This window comes from Juglans regia, chromosome 5 (assembly GCF_001411555.2).
Source record: "Juglans regia cultivar Chandler chromosome 5, Walnut 2.0, whole genome shotgun sequence".
Lineage (NCBI taxonomy): Eukaryota > Viridiplantae > Streptophyta > Magnoliopsida > Fagales > Juglandaceae > Juglans > Juglans regia.
Genome location: NC_049905.1, coordinates 5,761,019 through 5,779,872, shown reverse-complemented (window position 1 = coordinate 5,779,872; position 18,854 = coordinate 5,761,019). Strand labels below are relative to the sequence as shown.

General features: G+C 35.6%; 2 protein-coding genes across 2 annotated transcripts; both read left to right on the top strand.

Moving 5' to 3' along the window:
- The first annotated feature begins 10,557 nt into the window (after positions 1–10,557).
- LOC109010431 (putative disease resistance protein RGA3) lies at positions 10,558–16,952 on the top strand. Its single transcript, XM_035690019.1, has 3 exons — positions 10,558–13,920; positions 14,037–14,108; positions 16,430–16,952. Exons 1-3 carry the CDS (start codon positions 10,558–10,560, stop codon positions 16,481–16,483), a joined length of 3,489 nt encoding a protein of 1,162 aa, XP_035545912.1. The 3' UTR covers positions 16,484–16,952.
- A 337-nt stretch (positions 16,953–17,289) lies between these two features.
- LOC109002416 (disease resistance protein RGA2-like) lies at positions 17,290–18,784 on the top strand. Its single transcript, XM_018980158.2, has 2 exons — positions 17,290–17,400; positions 18,033–18,784. Exons 1-2 carry the CDS (start codon positions 17,326–17,328, stop codon positions 18,489–18,491), a joined length of 534 nt encoding a protein of 177 aa, XP_018835703.1. The 5' UTR covers positions 17,290–17,325; the 3' UTR covers positions 18,492–18,784.
- The last annotated feature ends 70 nt before the right edge of the window (positions 18,785–18,854 follow it).

Below are 18,854 nucleotides of genomic sequence, written 5' to 3'. Positions count from 1 at the left end.
ACTTTGAATAAGGAATTGTTGTTATCGATATTTGGTCAATATAATCCGTCCAATTAAATGGATAATACTCATAATTAATTGACCTCGATGTAACCTTTTATAATATATATATATATATATATATATATAATCTATATATATAACGGATGGAGTTTGGTCAATAGTCAGCTCTCAAAAACTAATTGCTGAAATAGTCAAATTAACGAATTTGTACAAATTGATGGATCGAATATACGAATAAGATGTATTTTGATATTGTATTAAAAAATGATAGTTAAGAAGATGAAAAATAGTTTTTTTTTAATCTTAACAACTAAGATTATAGATTAAGTTTAAATTGGAGAATTAAACCAAAAATTTGATAATTAATTAGAGATGATATTACGAAGTAATTTTCACTCGTACAAGTGTATACTCAACAAATAATGATAGGCTTATTATCCTATTACTATTCATTTACTACTCTTTTTTGTATTTAATTTTTTTTTAATTTTTTTCAGTAAGTATTAGTAAAATTATATCTTTTTTTAAATTTTTTCTTAGTAATTAAGAATGTTAACAAAATACTTAAAAGAAAATAATAATAAAAAAAAAATAAAATATATTTGAGTAGTAATAGGATAGTAACCTAGTACAACCTAATACTTCATTGACCAACATCCATCACAGCTGAATTAATCTTCTATTGAACATAGATTTTGAAATATTTTATCTCATCTCTAAATCCATCCAATCTAGCTATAAAATGCAGTCCAATCTTTCTAGAGTTCACTTTCTATTACAGGGCCCTACAAAAACTGGTAAACCCATATGATCTGAAGAAATATTTAGTTTCGTCGTGTTGACCAAAGAATATCTGGGCTCCTATTAAAATGTGTTTAAATGTATGAAATATGTTGGGAATAACTGTATATCTAAGACTAACTCGAAGTATAGTAGCGGAGATAAACAAAAGAAATTTATGACAATCACACAGAAAGAATACCAAGAATTAAGTGGTTCGACTCAAAATGAGCTTACGTCCACTGGTGGGGTCGGTATCGGAGATTTCACTATCAACAAAGAGGGAGTACAGATGAATAAAACAAAACTTCACAAGGAAGTTATCTCTCAAACTCACTCTAAACTTCTCTCTCAAGAAAACACTAAAAAACTAGACAAAAAGTGATTTCTGAAGTCTATTGAAGAAGTGGGCGCCGTTTGGTATTTATAGGAACAGTGAGAATTCACTTTTGTGAACATTGGCTCGAGCGAACACTCGAGCGAGTGTCGAGCGAACGTAGATTTTGTACACTTCGCTCAAGCCAACAGTTGAGAGATGTCGAGCGAAACTCTCTGACTTGGATACCGCTCGAGCTGCATGTCGAGCGAGGGTCGAGCGAAGCTCTCTGCCTGAACTCGCTCGAGCTGGGTGTCGAGCGGATATCGAGCGAAGCTCTCTGTCTGAATTCGCTCGAGCTGGATGTCGAGCGAATGTCGAGCGAAGCTCTCTGTCTTCATATTGCTCGAGCTGAATCTCGAGCTTGAGCGAGGCTCTTTGTCTGATTTCGCTTGAGCCAAGTGAACCTCCACTCGAGCGAACCTACAACACATGCACTGTTCCATCTGAATTCAAGCCACCTCTTAACAAATCTCCACCTTGGCTTGAACTCTGCCAATTTCAACACAAAAAACATCCGACCACAAAACCAATCCCCACCACCAAATCCCTTACGAGAATAACAAAATGCGAACACCAATCAAGTCCAAACAAAGTTTGAACTTGTATACTGCAACTGGCTTAGTCATCATATCTGCTGGATTCTCTGTAGTAGCAATCTTCAGAATCTGTATAACACCCTCTGTAACAATCTCTCTGAGAAAATGATACCTGACATCAATGTGCTTCGTTCTCTCATGATACATTTGATTTTTGGTCAAATGTATTGCACTCTAACTGTCACAGAATACTGAGATCCCATCTTGCTGTAAACCCAAATCATTGATCAAGCCTTTCAACCAAATGGCCTCCTTAACAGCCTCTGCTGCTGCCATGTACTCTGCTTCTGTAGTTGATAAAGCAACAGTGGATTGCAGTGTTGCTTTCCAACTAATAGCAGACCCACACAAAGTGAAAACATAACCTGTCAATGATCTCCTTTTATCTAAGTCTCCAGCATAATCTGAATCAACAAAACCAGTAACTTTGGAACTGAGATCGACATCTATATCAAATATTAAGCCAAAGTTCAAGGTTCCCCTCAAATACCTGATTATCTATTTCACAGCCTGCCAATGAGTCTTACCCATATTAGCCATATACGTGCTAACTACGCTCATGGCCTGTGAAATGTCTGGACGGGTGCAAACCATTGCATACATGATGCTGCCAACTGCACTTGAATAAGGAATACTAGCCATGAACTGTTCCTCTTCATCTGTCTGAGGAGATAGGGAAGCAGAAAGCTTAAAGTGCGTAGCAAGTGGTGTACTTACTGGTTTGGAATCAAACATTCCAAATCTCTGAAGCACTTTCTCAATGTACTTTCCCTAGGACAAGTACAACTTTCCAGCTTTCATATCACTGAAGATTTCCACTCCCAAAATCTTCTTCGCAGCACCTAAGTTTTTCATTTCAAACTCATTTCTGAGTTGGGTCTTTAACAAACCAATGTCAGATATGCTTCTAGCAGCAATAAGCATATCATCAACATATAATAGCAAATAAATGAAAGACTTATCAGATAATTCCTTATGATAAACACAACTATCATAGTTACTTCTCAAATAACCATGATCAATCATAAAGGAATCAAACCACTTATACTATTGCCTTGGCGACTGCTTCAAACCATATAATGATTTCTTCAATCTGCACACATAGTCTTCTTTACTTTCAACAATAAATCCCTCTGGCTGATGCATATAAATGGTCTCTTCAAGCTCACCATGTAGGAACGCTGTTTTAACATCAAGTTGCTGCAGCTCTAAGTCATACAATGCTATTATAGCAAGTAGCAATCTGATCGAACTGTGTTTCACCACTGGAGAGCAGACTTCATTGAAGTCGATGCCTTCTCTCTGACTGAAGCCCTTAGCAACTAAACGTGCCTTGTATCTTGCATCTGTATCACCCTGGATTCCCTCTTTTCTTTTGAAGACCCATTTGCAGCCAACAGTCTTCACCTTCTTTGGCAACAGAACCAAATCCCATGTTTGGTTTTTGTGAAGAGACTCAATCTTTTCAGTCATAGCTGCGCACCACTGTGCAGATTCTGCGCTCTTGACAGCTTCTTAATAACTGGAAGGCTCCTGACCAACAATATTCTCTGCCGTGGTAAGAGCATACATCACCATATCTGCATGAGCATATCTCTGAGGTGGTCTAATCTGCCTCCTCTGTCTACCAGTCGCTATATTGTAGTCTTGCTCACCTTGTGCGCCGCTACTCGAATCAGAATCATGCTCATCTGCAATAGCATGATCTTGGGCGCCACTGGGCAGCCCTTGTGGTGCTTCTACCTGAAACTCCACCTGCTTTCTAACATCCTGTTCTTGTCCTGTAGACTCAGTAATCTCCTTTCTCGGACTAAGCATGGATTTTTCATCAAAAGTGACATCCCTACTGATCACAAACTTGGGTGATTTAGGATCAGTACACCACAACCTGAATCCCTTCACCCCACTGGCATACCCAATGAATATGCCCTTCTTTGCCCTTGGCTCAAGTTTTCCATCATTAACATGGAAATATGCAGGACAACAAAAAATTTTCAAATTTGAATAATCAGCAGGAGTATCAGACCATACCTCATTCGGAGTCTTCAAACCAATCACTGTGGCTGGAGAGCGATTGACCAAGAAGCAGGCTGTGTTGATTGCTTCAGCCCAGAAATCCTTAGCCAAGCCTGCATTAGAAAGCATGTTGCGAGCTCTCTCCGAGAGAGTCCTGTTCATCCGTTTAGCTACCCAATTTTGCTGTGGAGTATGTCTAACTGTACGATGTCTGGCAATACCTTCATTTCTACAGAATTCATCAAACTCACATCTGCAAAACTCCATACCATTGTCAGTGCGAAGTCGCTTGATTTCTTGCCCGTCTGATTTTCAATCAAAACTTTCTACTGTTTGAAGTTAACAAATATATCACTTTTCTGCTTCAGAAAGTAAACCCAAACATTCCGTGAGAAATCATCAATGAATGTAAGCAAATACTGAGCTCCACCTTTTGACGGGACGGAAGATGGGCCCCAAAGATCAGAATGAATATAGTGCACAGAACTTTTGGTTCTGTGAACCCCTGTAGAGAACTGAACCCTGCACTGTTTTCAAAAAACACAGTGTTCACAGAAATCCAGTTTCCCTATCTTCTGATTACATAGTAAACCTTGCTTACTCAAAATTGACATCCCCTTCTCACTCATATGACCCAAACGCATATGCCAGAAACGGGTGACATCTGAATCTGGATCATCTGAAACAGACACTGCAGCTGCACCTGTCACTGTAGAGCCCTGAAGGAAATAAAGACCATTTGTCTTATCTCCTTTCATCACAACCATAGAGCCCTTACTGACTCTGATAGCTCCACCTTCACCAGTGTACTTGTAATCCAAAGAATCAAGAGTACCCAAAGAAATAAGATTCTTTTTCAACTCTAGAATGTGTCGAACATTAGACAATGTCCTGACAATTCCATCAAACATCTTAATTCTGACTGAACCAATTCCGGTAATTTTACAAGCCATATCATTCCCTAACAGAACGGAGTCTCCGTTGACTGAGTCCATGACCCACTTGTCACTAAAGCGACTACTGGAGTCGCTAATGGCTAGAACAAGATCTAGGTCGTTAGACCTATCATCAGCAACACTAACGGCATTAGAGGAACTAGTGCCGTCCTCTTTGTTCTTCAATTTTGGACACTCATTCTTGTAGTGACCAAACTTATGGCAATAATGACATTTGACATTTTTCTTACTAAACGTTGTTTGTGAACTGCTCCTGGATTTCTCCTTATTCTTCACTGAACCCCTGTCATTCGATCTACCCCTGCTTGAGGACCCCTTAACAAACAAGCCACTAGCTTTTTCATTAGTGTTCTTCACACTCAGTTTATTCCTCAACTCTTTAGAATTCAAAGCAGATTTTACATCTACCAAGGAAATTGTATTTCTACCATACAACATGGAATTCACAAAATTCTCAAAAGATGTGGGTAATGAACATAAAATAATTAACGCTTGATCTTCTTCTTCAAGCTTAATATCTATATTCCTCATATCCATAATGATTTTATTAAATTCATTTAGGTGTTCAGAAATAAGAGTACCTTCCTTCATTTTGAGAGTGTATAACCGTTGTTTCAAATACAAATGGTTGGTGAGAGATCTCTTCATGTACAGATTCTCAAGTGCCGACCAGAGACCAGTTGCAGTCTCCTCGTCAGCAACCTCTCTTAAAACTCCATCAGATAGTGACAAAAGAATAGTACTGTGTACCTTTTCTTCTTCTTCTTTTGAAGGAGCCAGAGAATCGTCAGATACCGACACTTCTAATACTTTTGACAATCTCTATTGTCGCAGTAAAGCCTTCATCTTGATGCGCCATAAACTGAAACTGTTCTGACCGTCAAATTTCTCCACTTCGAACTTTGCCATAGCCATCCCTCCAGATCACCTTGAGCCAAGCTCTGATACCAGTTTGTTGGGAATAACTGTATATCTAAGACTAACTCGAAGTATAGTAGCGGAAATAAACAAAAGAAATTGATGACAATCACACAGAAAGAACACCAAGAATTAAGTGGTTCGACTCAAAATGAGCCCACGTCCACTGGTGGGGTCGATATCGGAGATTTCACTATCAACAAAGATGGAGTACAGATGAATAAAACAAAACTTCACAAGGAAGTTATCTCTCAAACTCACTCTAAACTTCTCTCTCAAGAAAACACTAAAAAATTAGACAAAAAGTGATTTCTGAAGTCTATTGAAGAAGTGGGCGTCGTTTGGTATTTATAGGAACAGTGAGAATTCACTTCTGTGAACATTGGCTCGAGCGAACACTCGAGCGAGTGTCGAGCGAACGTAGATTTTGTACACTTCGCTCAAGCCAACAGTTGAGAGATGTCGAGCGAAACTCTCTGACTTGGATACCGCTCGAGCTGCATGTCGAGCGAGGGTCGAGCGAAGCTCTCTGCCTGAACTCGCTCGAGCTGGGTGTCGAGCGGATATCGAGCGAAGCTCTCTGTCTGAATTCGCTCGAGCTGGATGTCGAGCGAATGTCGAGCGAAGCTTTCTGTCTTCATATTGCTCGAGCTGAATCTCGAGCGATGCTTGAGCGAGGCTCTCTGTCTGATTTCGCTCGAGCCGAGTGAACCTCTGCTCGAGCGAACCTACGATACATGCACTGTTCCATCTAAATTCAAGCCACCTTTTAACAAAATATGTGTTCGAATGTATGAAGTAGGTTGAGATGACTTTAACCTTTTATGATAAGTTAAAAAAATAATAAATCTTATAAATAATTAGTTTGAGATGAGTTAAGATGGAATTAAGGGCTAAACATAACAGGAGACTTTGAGTACTTGCGGCTTCTTAATTTCCAAATTCAATGCACAATTTCTCGTATCTTTATTTTATTTTTATTTTTTTGTTCTCTCTTGTTTTTTTGGTCGTAGAATTGAACTTGAAGTTATTCTAAATGAATGACAGCATGTTACAATCAGGGGTAGAAATAGAATATGCACTTTATACACCCTTCACTTTCCAAAGCTTTTCTTTATTTCTTGTGATTTTGGTGGTACCTAATTGAACTTTGAAGTTATTCTAAAGATAAATTATTTAGTCATAAATAAATAAATCCTACAAAAGTAAATTCATAAATTGACGTGGTTTGATATAATATGTTAGATTGTAAAACTACTTTTATTATAAAATAGATTTAACATATCATATAAAGTCATGTCAATTTGTGAATTTATTTTTGTATAATATGCTCGTGGCTGTAACATTTCTCTATTCCAAAAAGTTTACTGTCAATATAATCATGTTGAAACCCTAAATTAATTTAGAGGTTTCGAAATTGAAACCCTAAATTAGTTTAGGGGTTTCAATTTGAAACCTCTAATTTACTTTAGCAATATGAGAGTTTCAATGTTGAAACCCCCAAACTTAATTAAGGGTTTTAATATTGAAACCCCAATCTGTTTTGTTTATGGGCTGCTCCAATTACTTTATTTTCTTATTTTATTTTTCAGGTTTTATAATCTCACACCCTCGCTTAGTCACTTGCCCAAGTTCCAACCTTAATCCCAAATTCCCAATTATGTCATTTGCAATCCTTGATAGTCTCACTTGGTTTGTATTTGTAGTTTTAAGTTTTTAATTTTTTTACATATTTATATATTTTTTGTAATTTTAATTTGTTTTCCTATTAATGTTTCAGGTTTTATAATTTCACAGTCTCACTTGTCCACCACCCCCAAATTCCAATCTTAAGACTGAAACTCAAAGTTATCTTGTTTGTAAAATTGCCAAATACAATTTCTTATTTTGTAATAATATTTGACAGTTTGTAATATTTTTAGGTTAATTTGTAATAATTTTAGATTAATTTGTATTATTTTAATAGCTTAGAACACTTAGATTTTTATGTTTTATGCTTTAGACAACCTTTGTTTAATTTTATATAATATATGTAAATTGTAAAATATAATTTTACTATTTTTTTAAGAATTTTTTTTTAAAATATGGGTCCAAAATGGTCTAGAAAGATGTTCTAGGATTTTTTTAGGCCCATAAAGATGTTATGGGCCAAGTGAGCATTGGACCCATTTACCCCAGATTGGAAGAGAGAGAGGGGCTGACAGACCAGGGGTACAAATCTGCCCCCCGTCACCCTGACGGGGAGCCCCGCCCCCGAAGTGTAGGAACAAATCCTGGGGGGTTCCCGGGCGAGCTCAAAATGAGGGAAACAGCACCCCCCGCTCCGAAGGGTGCATGTAGCAACCCTACATCAGGGAAAAAGGGTTTTGGTTTAACTTGGCCAGTAAGAAGAAGCCACATCGGCCATATCATATATTGATAGCCATAATCTTGTAGCTTTGGCAACGTTAATCGTTAATGTTAGTCAAATGCTTGAGCTTGTCAATGAGATTATTTTTACTACGAAAAATTAGGAGTTTGCTTTAGCAAGAAAAGTACGTCTTTTCCATTTATTATCTTATTTGTAGTTGAAAAAGAAAAAGTAAATAATTTGGAGGGTTATTTTCTATTGAGATGTGTTTGAATGTATAAAATAGGTTGAAATGTGTGTTCGAATCCTATTTAGCAATATGTTTTGTGGGTTTCAATGTTGAAACCCCCAAATTTAACTTTATTGAAACCCTAATCTGTTTTGTTTCTGGGCTGCTTCGATTATATTATGTTCTTTTTTTTTTTTTTCCAGATTTTATAATCTCACACCCTTACTTAGTCACTTACCCATGTTCCAACCCTAATCCCAATTTCCCAATTATCTCTTTTGCAATCATTAATAGTCTCACTTGGTTTGTACTTGTAGTTTTAAGTTTTTTTGCATATTTATATATTATTTGTAGTTTTAATTTGACTTATTAATGTTTCAAGTTTTATAATTTCACAATCTCAGTTGCTCACTATCCACAAATTCCAATCTCAAGACTCAAACTCAAAGTCATCTTGTTTGTAAAATTGCCTGATACAATTTCTTATTTTGTAATAACATTTTCAAATTTGTAATGTTTTTAGATTAATTTGTAATAGTTTTAGATTAATTTATATTATTGTAATAGCTTAGAATACCTATATTTTTATGTTTTATGCTTTAGACAACCTTTGTTTAATTGTAAATAATATATGTAAATTGTAAAATCTAATTATTGTTTAAAGATTTATTTTTAAAAAAAATAATGCTTCATACAGTCATGGAATGCGTAAACGTCATGCAATCGTTTTGAAAAAGAGTGGGGTCTATTATTAAAAAATTAATTTATTTTCATGTGAGTCTCATATTTATTCAAGAAATGATATTTGCAGTCGTGAATATGTAAGTGCCGTATAATTGTTTCGAAAAAAATAAATAAATATGAAAAAAAAAAAGATTATAGGGAATCTAATGAGAATGATCTAATAGCATCTCTATTTATTAATGCAAGTTATTTTCCTGAGGAGAAAAAAAAAAAAAAAAAAAAACAAAGAACTTCAGAAAAATGGTGTTTGAGGTACCTTCTCCGTGCGATTGGTTCTGCAGTAAATACTTTTGTACATGAGAAAGAGGGAATCCTTCATCTTTTGCTTTTTCAAGAGTGGGAGATCAGATACGGGTGGTCATACTTAAAAATTAACCTTTAATATTGATATTTTTTATCATGCAAAAAGGTAAGTAGTTGCCCTTGAATATTGGGTAATTATTGTTTTGAAACACCTTTTGATAAATTTGCTGATGGGAAAAAAGACAAAAATCTAGTGTGCCTTTTTTTTTTTTTTTAATTTATTATTATTATTAAATTTATTGACTATATTTTAAGCTCCATTTGAATGTTAAGATTATTTTATTTTCTCTCAATATTTAAACATTATTTAAATATAAATATTTTAAATTTTTTTTATCTAATTATTATATAATTATTATAATTTTTTAAACTTTTAAAAAATATATAAAAAATAATTAATTTTTTTTAAAATCTAAAGTTAAAAATTATATTATAAACATCAGACTATTTTTTTTAAAGTGTGATGCTAAGCTGTTGCCCAGCTATGTTGTCTCTTAGTAATGAGAGCTGAGCGTGCTGCTTAAACAAAATTTAACTTTTTAAATTTTAAAAAATATAAAAAATATTAATACATTAATAATTATTTTAAATAAAAAAATAAATATATAAACCGTTAAAATAAGAGATAAAATGATGGAGAGGTTTGGATTTGAAATTTATCTTAACTCATCTCAATTTATTTCATCTCATTATTATAATTTTTTTAAATTTTTACACAAAATATAATAAATAATTCAATTTTTTCAAATTCTAAAATAACTTTTTCAAATTTTTATATCAAATATAAGAAATAATTTAATTTTTATTTTCCTATTTACAAATCATTTCAATTTATTTCTGTATTTAAACATAAAAATAATTTTAGATGTAATTTAATATGATTTATCTAAATGTCAGTAAGTAGCAGTAGCAGATATGACCTTTGCTTTTTGGGAAGAGAACTTGTGTGGTTGAGAGTAGGCCGGGGCCCAACGGGGAGTTAAGAGCGCACAGATACGACCTTGCTTTTTGGTAAGACTTTAAATTCTCATAAGAAAAGATGGGCTCACCAACCAGAAAAAAATACACTTATCGATACATATACATTTATGAGTAATTTTACGTACAAAAATATATAAACGTTTCGTAATTATTTTTAAAAAAATCAAATTTATTATTAAAAAATTATTATTTTTATATAAATCTCATATTTTATTTCTTTACAAAATCTTTTTACACTTTTATATATACAGGCCACGCCTCCTCGATTCTATTCAGAGCAAACATCTAACTCAAGATTTGAAATGGCAAAATTTTTTCCCTCCATTATTGTTCCTGGAGTCATTGAGCATTTGGACGCGCAGACGGGAAAAAAGTTGGGATTATTATGGTCCTGTGTTAAAGATTTTGAAAAGCTGAAGCACATTGTTTTAGAATTACAACCTCTGCTTCTGGATGCCGAGGAGCAACAAGCCGCGAACGATGAAGTCAAAGTCTGGCTCGAGAAGTTAACAGATATCTTATATGAAGTGGACGACTTGCTGGATGATTTATCCACCAGAGTTCTTCGGATGACCCGAAATAAGAAGGCAAAACAGGTGTGCATCTTCTTTTCCAAATCGAATAAACTTGCATTTAACCGTAGAATGGGTCCTAAGATTAAGACTATTCTAAATAATTTAGATCACATTGCAAACGACATGAGGAAGTTCCATTTAGAGGAACGCCATGGAAAGATACCAGTGGAAGAGAATAGGGAGAGGGATCGTCCCGAAGAAGTACTTATTGGTAGAGATGAGCATAAAAAGGCAGTTGTTGACTTTTTAATGGTCTCCAATGTTAAGGAGAAGGTTTCAATACTTCCGATTGTTGGAACCGGAGGTATGGGAAAGACAGCACTAGCTCAGTTCGCATTTAATGACGAGAGAATCCAAGAATATTTTCAGCAAAAAATGTGGGTGAATGGCATGTCATGTGTCTCTCGTGATGACGATGATATGCTAGAAACAATCCTTGAAAAAATCGTAGGATCTGCCAGAAATGGGAAGGTAGATCCTTCAATGGATGATTGGTGGAGCCATTTTGGAACAGAAGTGTATTGGAAGAGGTACCTACTTGTCTTGGATAATGTGCGCATCAATGATAGTACAAAATGGTTAGGAAATTTGAAAAAGGGTCTAATAGCTCATAGTGCAAGAGGCAGTAAAATTTTAGTAACCACACGTAGTGAAGTGGTTGCCAAGATTATGCGCACAGTTAAACCATATTACTTGAGAGGTTTAGATGAAGATGACTCATGGTATTTATTTAAACGGATGGCGTTTAAAAATGGGCAAGAGCCAAACAATAAGACAATTGTGAATATGGGAAAGGAGATTGTGAGCAAATGTGAAGGTGTCCCTCTCATCATAAAAACAATTGGAAGGTTACTGTATTTCAAAAATTCAGAAAGAGAGTGGTTGTCTTTTATGAATAATGAATTTTCAAGAATACGTCTAAATGAAGAAAAAGACATGGTAGCAACTCTTAAGTTGGTAATATACGATCAACTTCCGCAGCATTTGAAACAATGTTTTGCGTATAGTTGTTTATTTCCAAAGAATTACGAGATTGATAAATCAACATTGATTAATCTTTGGATAGCACAAGGATTTATAAAGTCGTCAGATGAAGATGATGAATGCCTTGAGGATGCTGCTCATGAGTACTTTATGGATTTAATTTCGAGATTTTTCTTTGAAGAAGACAAAACAGATTGGTCGGGTGAAGTCACTAGTTGCAAAATGAATCCCCTCATGCATGATCTTGCTATGTTGATTGCAGGACCGTCAGTAACCACATTAAACTCTTTTACATATAAAGAGGACGTTAACAAGAGCACTCGTCATCTATGGGTTGGTTACGATATACAACATTACTTATATCTCGCACATTTAATTTCTGAAGCAAAATGTAGAATTCGAACATTTCTTTCACCAAATGAGAGTGAGCCTAAGGGCATGACAGAATGTGATGCAATTTTTTCAAGCTTCAAAACGTTGCGCGCATTGCAATTGTGTAGTAGAACCCTAGATGGTTTGCCGTCAAGCTCGATTTGTAAGTTGAAGAGTTTAAGATATCTTGATTTTTCTGGAATGTACAAGATGAAGAAGTTACCAGATTCTATAACCAGCTTGCAGAATTTGCAGACGTTAAAACTGTGCAATTGTAGTTGGTTTGAAGAATGGCCGAGAGAGTTTTCAAGATTAGTCAACCTCAGGCATCTTGACATCAATGGATGTTGGAAACTGACTTACATGCCACGTGGATTAGGGCAATTGACTAAACTTCGGTCATTATCAGACTTCCTGGTATCCCCCCAACTGGATTCTCTCAACATGCTGCATAGTGGTGGACTAAATGAATTAAATGGACTAAATAACCTAAGAGGTGATTTACAGATTAGAAATTTGGGATGTGAGAAAGATGATGTTCGAGATTACAGGGCTACAAAATTGTACGAGAAAGAAAAGATTCGTTCTCTAAAATTATATTGGGACGATTCATTTGGGTTGAGGGATGAAGCCGATGCTGAAATAAAATTGGAAGCCTTAGAACCTCACAGCAATCTTAAAAGGCTTGAATTAAGCGGTTACAGAGGTGCGGAGTTTCCGAGGTGGCTTGCGTACCTCGAAAATCTTGTTGAATTTCAATTATCCAAATGTGAAAAACTGAAATGTTTGCCACGTGGATTGAGTGAACTGCCCTCTCTTAAGCGTCTGTTTCTTAAATACTTGGAGGGTATTGAGTACATGTTAGATAGTGATGAGTGTACTGGGACATTCTTCCCATCCTTAGAGCAACTTCAACTCTATTATTGCCCTAATCTCAAGGGGTGGTGGTGGAAAGGGCCTCCGCGTTTACTGATCCCTTCATTTCCTTGCCTTTCAGAGCTATCCGTCTCGGGTTGCACTGAGCTGGATTCCATGCCGAGGTTTCCATGTCTTGAAAAAGAGTTGGTCCTGTCTAATTCCAGCTGTAAGCCAATGCAACAGACATTGATTAGAGTAGACTCCTCTACATTTGCCTCTTCTTCATTCGTTCCTCTCTCAAAATTGAAGCGTCTGCAACTACATAGGATAGAAGATCTACGGATTCTCCCAGAGAAGGGACTGCAAAACCTGACTTCTCTCGAGTCTTTGCATATAGTCCACTGCCATAGATTAGAGTCTTTGTCTCAAGGTATACAACATCTCACTGGACTTCAACAACTGGAGATTAATCATTGTGATAAGCTTGATCTAGGCGGCAATGATGAGGATGAGATGGGATGGCAAGGCCTTAAGAGCCTCCTCTCTCTGGATTTCGTTGGGCTTCCAAAATTGGTGCATCTGCCATCAGGTCTTCAACATGTTACCACTCTACATAAGTTCCGGATTTCAAGTTGTTGCAGTTTGAGGGCCTTACCAGATTGGATTTGCCAATGGACATCACTTCAACAGTTCGAAATTTCTAATTGTCTAGGTTTGACTTCGCTCCCCAACAAAATGAGTTCGTTGACGTCTTTGAAAGTGTTGACAATTAGAAAGCACTGTCCCAATTTGTTGCCAAGATGCGAGCGCAAGACGGGAGATGATTGGTACAAGATTTCTCACATCCCTAAATTGTACTTGGATCGGCCCTCCGAGGTATTTAACTCGCCGCTTCATCTTAATGCCTCGTACTCGTAGAACTTTTAAGTACTCTCTCTCTCTCTCTGTTTTATCTCACGGAACTTTCTTCGCTCTTAAAATTCTCATTGCAGGAAGAAGTGAAGAACGTTAGAAAGAGGTTCAATGCTTATCATCATTATCCTTCAAAAGTCAACAATTCAAAGGTAATTTTCTTCTTTCTTATTTCTTCTTCCTATTCACAGAACATGAAGTTTCATCACTTACGTTATTCTTCACATTTATTCGGATTGAAATAATCTTTGCATCAGTCCCTGTATCAAATTGCACACTCTACACCGGCCCCCCCGCTGCGCGAATAGCTTCCTTGTTACTTCTCCTCTCCTCTTCTCAAGCTTCCTTCTCTGCGAATAGCTCCCCGAGCGAATCAAGCTGCCCCAAACTGAATCAAGACGATTTCGGAAACACACAGTCAGCCAACTTCCTCTCTCAAGCCGATCTCCTGTGTTCGTTTCTCGTACCGTCTTTACTCCTCAGGGCTCGTCTCTCTGTTTCTAGGGCATAGCCATGCGTGCTCCTCTCTCTCTCTCACTTCCTCCCATCTTTACCTCTCCATCTTTAGTCCATCTCTTTGTTTCTCTGTGATTCTAGGATAAACACGGAAGGCCATTCGAGTTCGAGGGGTACTGCATCCATATTTGCGGAAGAGAACCCATATCGAAGTCCTAATTTGTGCCACTGTAATTTGGATTTTCGTCCAAATTGTTTCTACAATTTCATTATGTTTTTTCTGTGTCTGTGTTGGGGTTACGAAAAGGATGTTGTGATTTTGTACGTTGTTCCATTGTTAGTTGCTTTTTCTACAATAAGATATAGAGAAAATATAAATGTAAGCTTACTGTTTATGGAAGCCGGCGCACACCTAGTACATTGAGTGAAAAAAGAAAAGAAAAAAATGGACGGTGTTTTGCGGCTTCCGGCTGATGCGCAGCACAGCCCTAAGATATATGGCATAGATAAGCGCTAGTACTTATTCGCATGGATAATGAGAAAATGCAGTGATTATGTGCTAAGGGGTCTGTATCCAACATATATAAGTGATGAATACGCAGTTTCTTGTGTCAAACGAAGAGCTATATATGAAATTAGATGCATATACTAGTCCAAAGACACGCATACTTAACCTATGTTTTGCCTATACTTAACCAAAGAAATCCCACAGTCGTCTTACCTATACTTAACCGGCTCTCACTTCATCATTTTGAGACTCATTAAAATATTAATGCTTATAAATTTGTTATTACATAAGAGTTAAGAAAAGCTACCAATACGTATAGTTGAAAAGGGGAAAAGGTGGAAACAAAAGAGCTTCTTACATGTCCGCATGTGACTTTACAAGCAATAGCATGACTCGCCTCGTGAATAAATACATTGACAAGCTTGAATGGTTTCAGCAATATTGTTCTCCACAACTGCATGGACAAGAAGGATTCGCACATTAGGCAAATTTTGCAGAAGGTAAGCTCTAAAAGAATGACATGCCAGTATGAAGAATTAGCCGCAAATAAAATAAAATTGGTTCTGCCTTCAAACTGACTGGACTTTTCCAACTTTCTGAAAAGCACATATGGATTCATTGTTATGGTTCCAACTTAATTCACACTGATAGGCATATTATCCATTACCGGGGTGGACTGCTTTTCATTTAGTGCTTAGACTTTAGATAAATGCCAGCCTATAAAGAGATTACGAGAAATTACAAACAGATGTGGCATGTGGCAAGTCTGATTGAAAGTCAGTTTGTAACTTCCTTTTATTGTAAATAAATCTGACGTATTCAGTTTGTGAGGTTCCATTTTGTAATTCTCTTCATAAGCCTAGCATTTCTCTAAACTTTATACTGCATTGCAAATTGTAACACAATATGTATATAGGGTCATTGATGATTTGTTATATGAATTTGGTCTAACTTGTTTCTGTACATTGAAACTTCAATATAGATTAAATACATGGAGTAAAACAAAAAAGAACTAGAAAGTATTCCATCCCTCTCCAATTGTTTGTCCATCATAGAAATCCAACTCAGGGTAATATCAAAACCGGGTTCTCTTTCAGTAGAACAAATATTAGTGAATGTGGTACTATTATCTTGAACATCTGACTAAATATGTGCGTGTCCATACTCTGTTCTGTACATGTATGAGCCATATGGGCCTTCTTAAATTGTTCCCTAGAAAGTCAGTACCCATCTATACCAGGAATCACTCACCTCGTATTATCTACAAGAAAACTGCATTGAGTATGTCATGTTAACCACTTTCAAGTATAAACTCACAGTCCTCAATAAAGTTAAATTTAAAGTTTTCTGCTTGTAACTCAAACTGCCTCTAATTTTTACATCAATATTGTGCAATCAAAGAGGGCGGAGGTGAACTAGGTGTGCAGTGAATTCTATACAGTATGTTGCACTCACAATTGCTGATGTCATTTAATCCATTATTTCTTGCTTCTATTTTCCTGTAATTAGGAAAAGCTTGCAGGAAAGATTAATTTGGTTCACATGGTAGAGCATACAACATGATGATGCAACCAAGTGCTTGAGACTTCTGTATTACTACTGCTATCCATGAACATCGTTTGCCATCAGTGATTTTGCGGTTGGATGTTGTACATAAAAGAAAGGATTTCCGACTTAAAAATGGAGGAAAATCTTCTTGGTTTGCTTCGAAGATTTATATAAATGCTTGTGACAAAAAGAATGATGGAGATACAAAATGGTATCGAGTGCTGACTTCTGCTGGTAGGAGTAACAACATTTGCCTACCCATGTTTAAGAAACATCAAATTCATCAGAACATGAATTTGCAATTCGAATATTTTTCTTTTAGTTTGTGGTGTGTTGAATTCATAGATACCTTCAAGAATTATCTTCACTTTGAATTGTTTGATGTAATCATGAACGGGAATCTATCCATATATACTTGTTGATGCAAATGCTGTATTCGAATTCCACAGGGCACAAGTTTTCTTGAATGATATATATTTCTTCATGTCTGCAAATTTCTATAATCCTTCAAATTCATAGTTCCTTTACCTCCCTCCCTCTAGAAGCTTATAATAATACATCACATGCACATAGTTTTATCTGAATGGTGTGTTTTACATTTAGGCTTAGAAATAGAGTTTTTTCCATTTAAATGTTGAGTTATTCTATCCATATATAGAACACACTATTTAAATCACTTCAATGACATTACTTAAATGATTAAATTATAAGATTTAATTTATAATATTTAAATTTTATTAAAAAAATAAAAAAAGTTATTATTTGGAATCAAATCATGGCTTCTCTAACGGTAACAGATATGACTTTTTATTCAGCTTGATCATAATTCTATCGAGAAGAACGGAAAGAAAAAGGAAATGCGGAGTGATGGCCGAGAAAATAAAGTGAACGAACAAAAGGAAAGAGGCAACATTGACTCTGAAAGGACAGAGGTTAGTTCTTAGAGCATTAGTATTGGTCTATACATATGCATATGTAAAGTTATATTTGTATAATATAATCCTAAAATCCTTCACATTGACTTATGCATATCCAAATATTTAACTACCTATGAATAGTGCTTATCCAAATTTGGATAACCACTATTTACCCTACAAATTATATTTTAATAATTATTTATCTCTCCTCCCACTCTCTCTCACACAATCCTTTTATTTTCTCTCTCGTTTAATAACAAAACAAACATTCACTTGCACATTCATTTTATTATTATAATATATTATATATATATTTTTCATTTTATTATATTTTTAATATATTATTATTAAAAAATTATATTTTTTATTATTATATTTATATCATTAATGTCAAATGTATGTAGTAGATATTAATTGTAAAATATATAAAAAAAATTGATTTTAGCAAAAAAATAATAATATTTTATTATTATTTGTTTCAAATATATATAAGTTAATGTGAAAATTTTACTTGAATGACAAAATAGATATGTAAAAGAGATAATTTACAAATTCATATACATAAACCAATTGCTCCTAGCCCACCATCATACTGACCAAGAGGTCAATATCGAAGTACAATCACAGCGACCGCACATCTTCTACAGTCTTTTACTTGGCTTCTGCACTTACCATCAAGAAATGGCGGAAGGTCTTCTCTACGGCCTTGCTGCGGGAATCATCGAGCGTTTGGGTGTCGGGGCTTGGAAAAAGCTAGGGCTTCTCTAGAGTGCCAAGATCTTGAAAAGCTCAAAAATATGGTTACGACAATCCAACCTGTGCTTCTAGATGCAGAGGAGCAGCAAGTTCGAAACAATGCAATTAAAGTGTGGCTTGAAAAGCTAACAGATACTTTTTATGAAGCGGATGACTTGTTGGATGATTTCTCCGCGGAAGTTCTACAACAAGAAATCATGACTCGTGTTAAGAAGGCAAAAAAGGTAAGCATCTTCTTTTCCAAATCGAATCAGATTGCTTATCTCCTTAAAACGGGTCCTAAGATTAAGGCAATTATAGAGAAATTTCACTTAAAAGGAACGCCATACAGAGATACCAGTACGGAATAGGAGGAGGGATGATACTCATTTTTTTTTTGTGAATGCCGAAGAAGTTATCGGTAGAGATGGTGATCAAAAGGCAGTTGTTGAACTTTTGATGGACTCCAACGATGAAGAGAACGTTTCAATTCTTCCTATTGTTGGAATCGGAGGATTGAGAAAGACAACATTAGCTCAGCTCACATTCAATCACGAGACAATCGAAAAAAGTTTTCAGCTAAAAATGTGGGTGTGTGTTTCTGATGTCTTTGATGTAAAAAAAATAGTTGGGAAAATCTTGGAATCTGCAACAAACAAAACAAGAAACCAGAAGATTTATAACATTTATTAAACTAAGCATTATAACATTTATTATTAATTTAATTGTGTTTG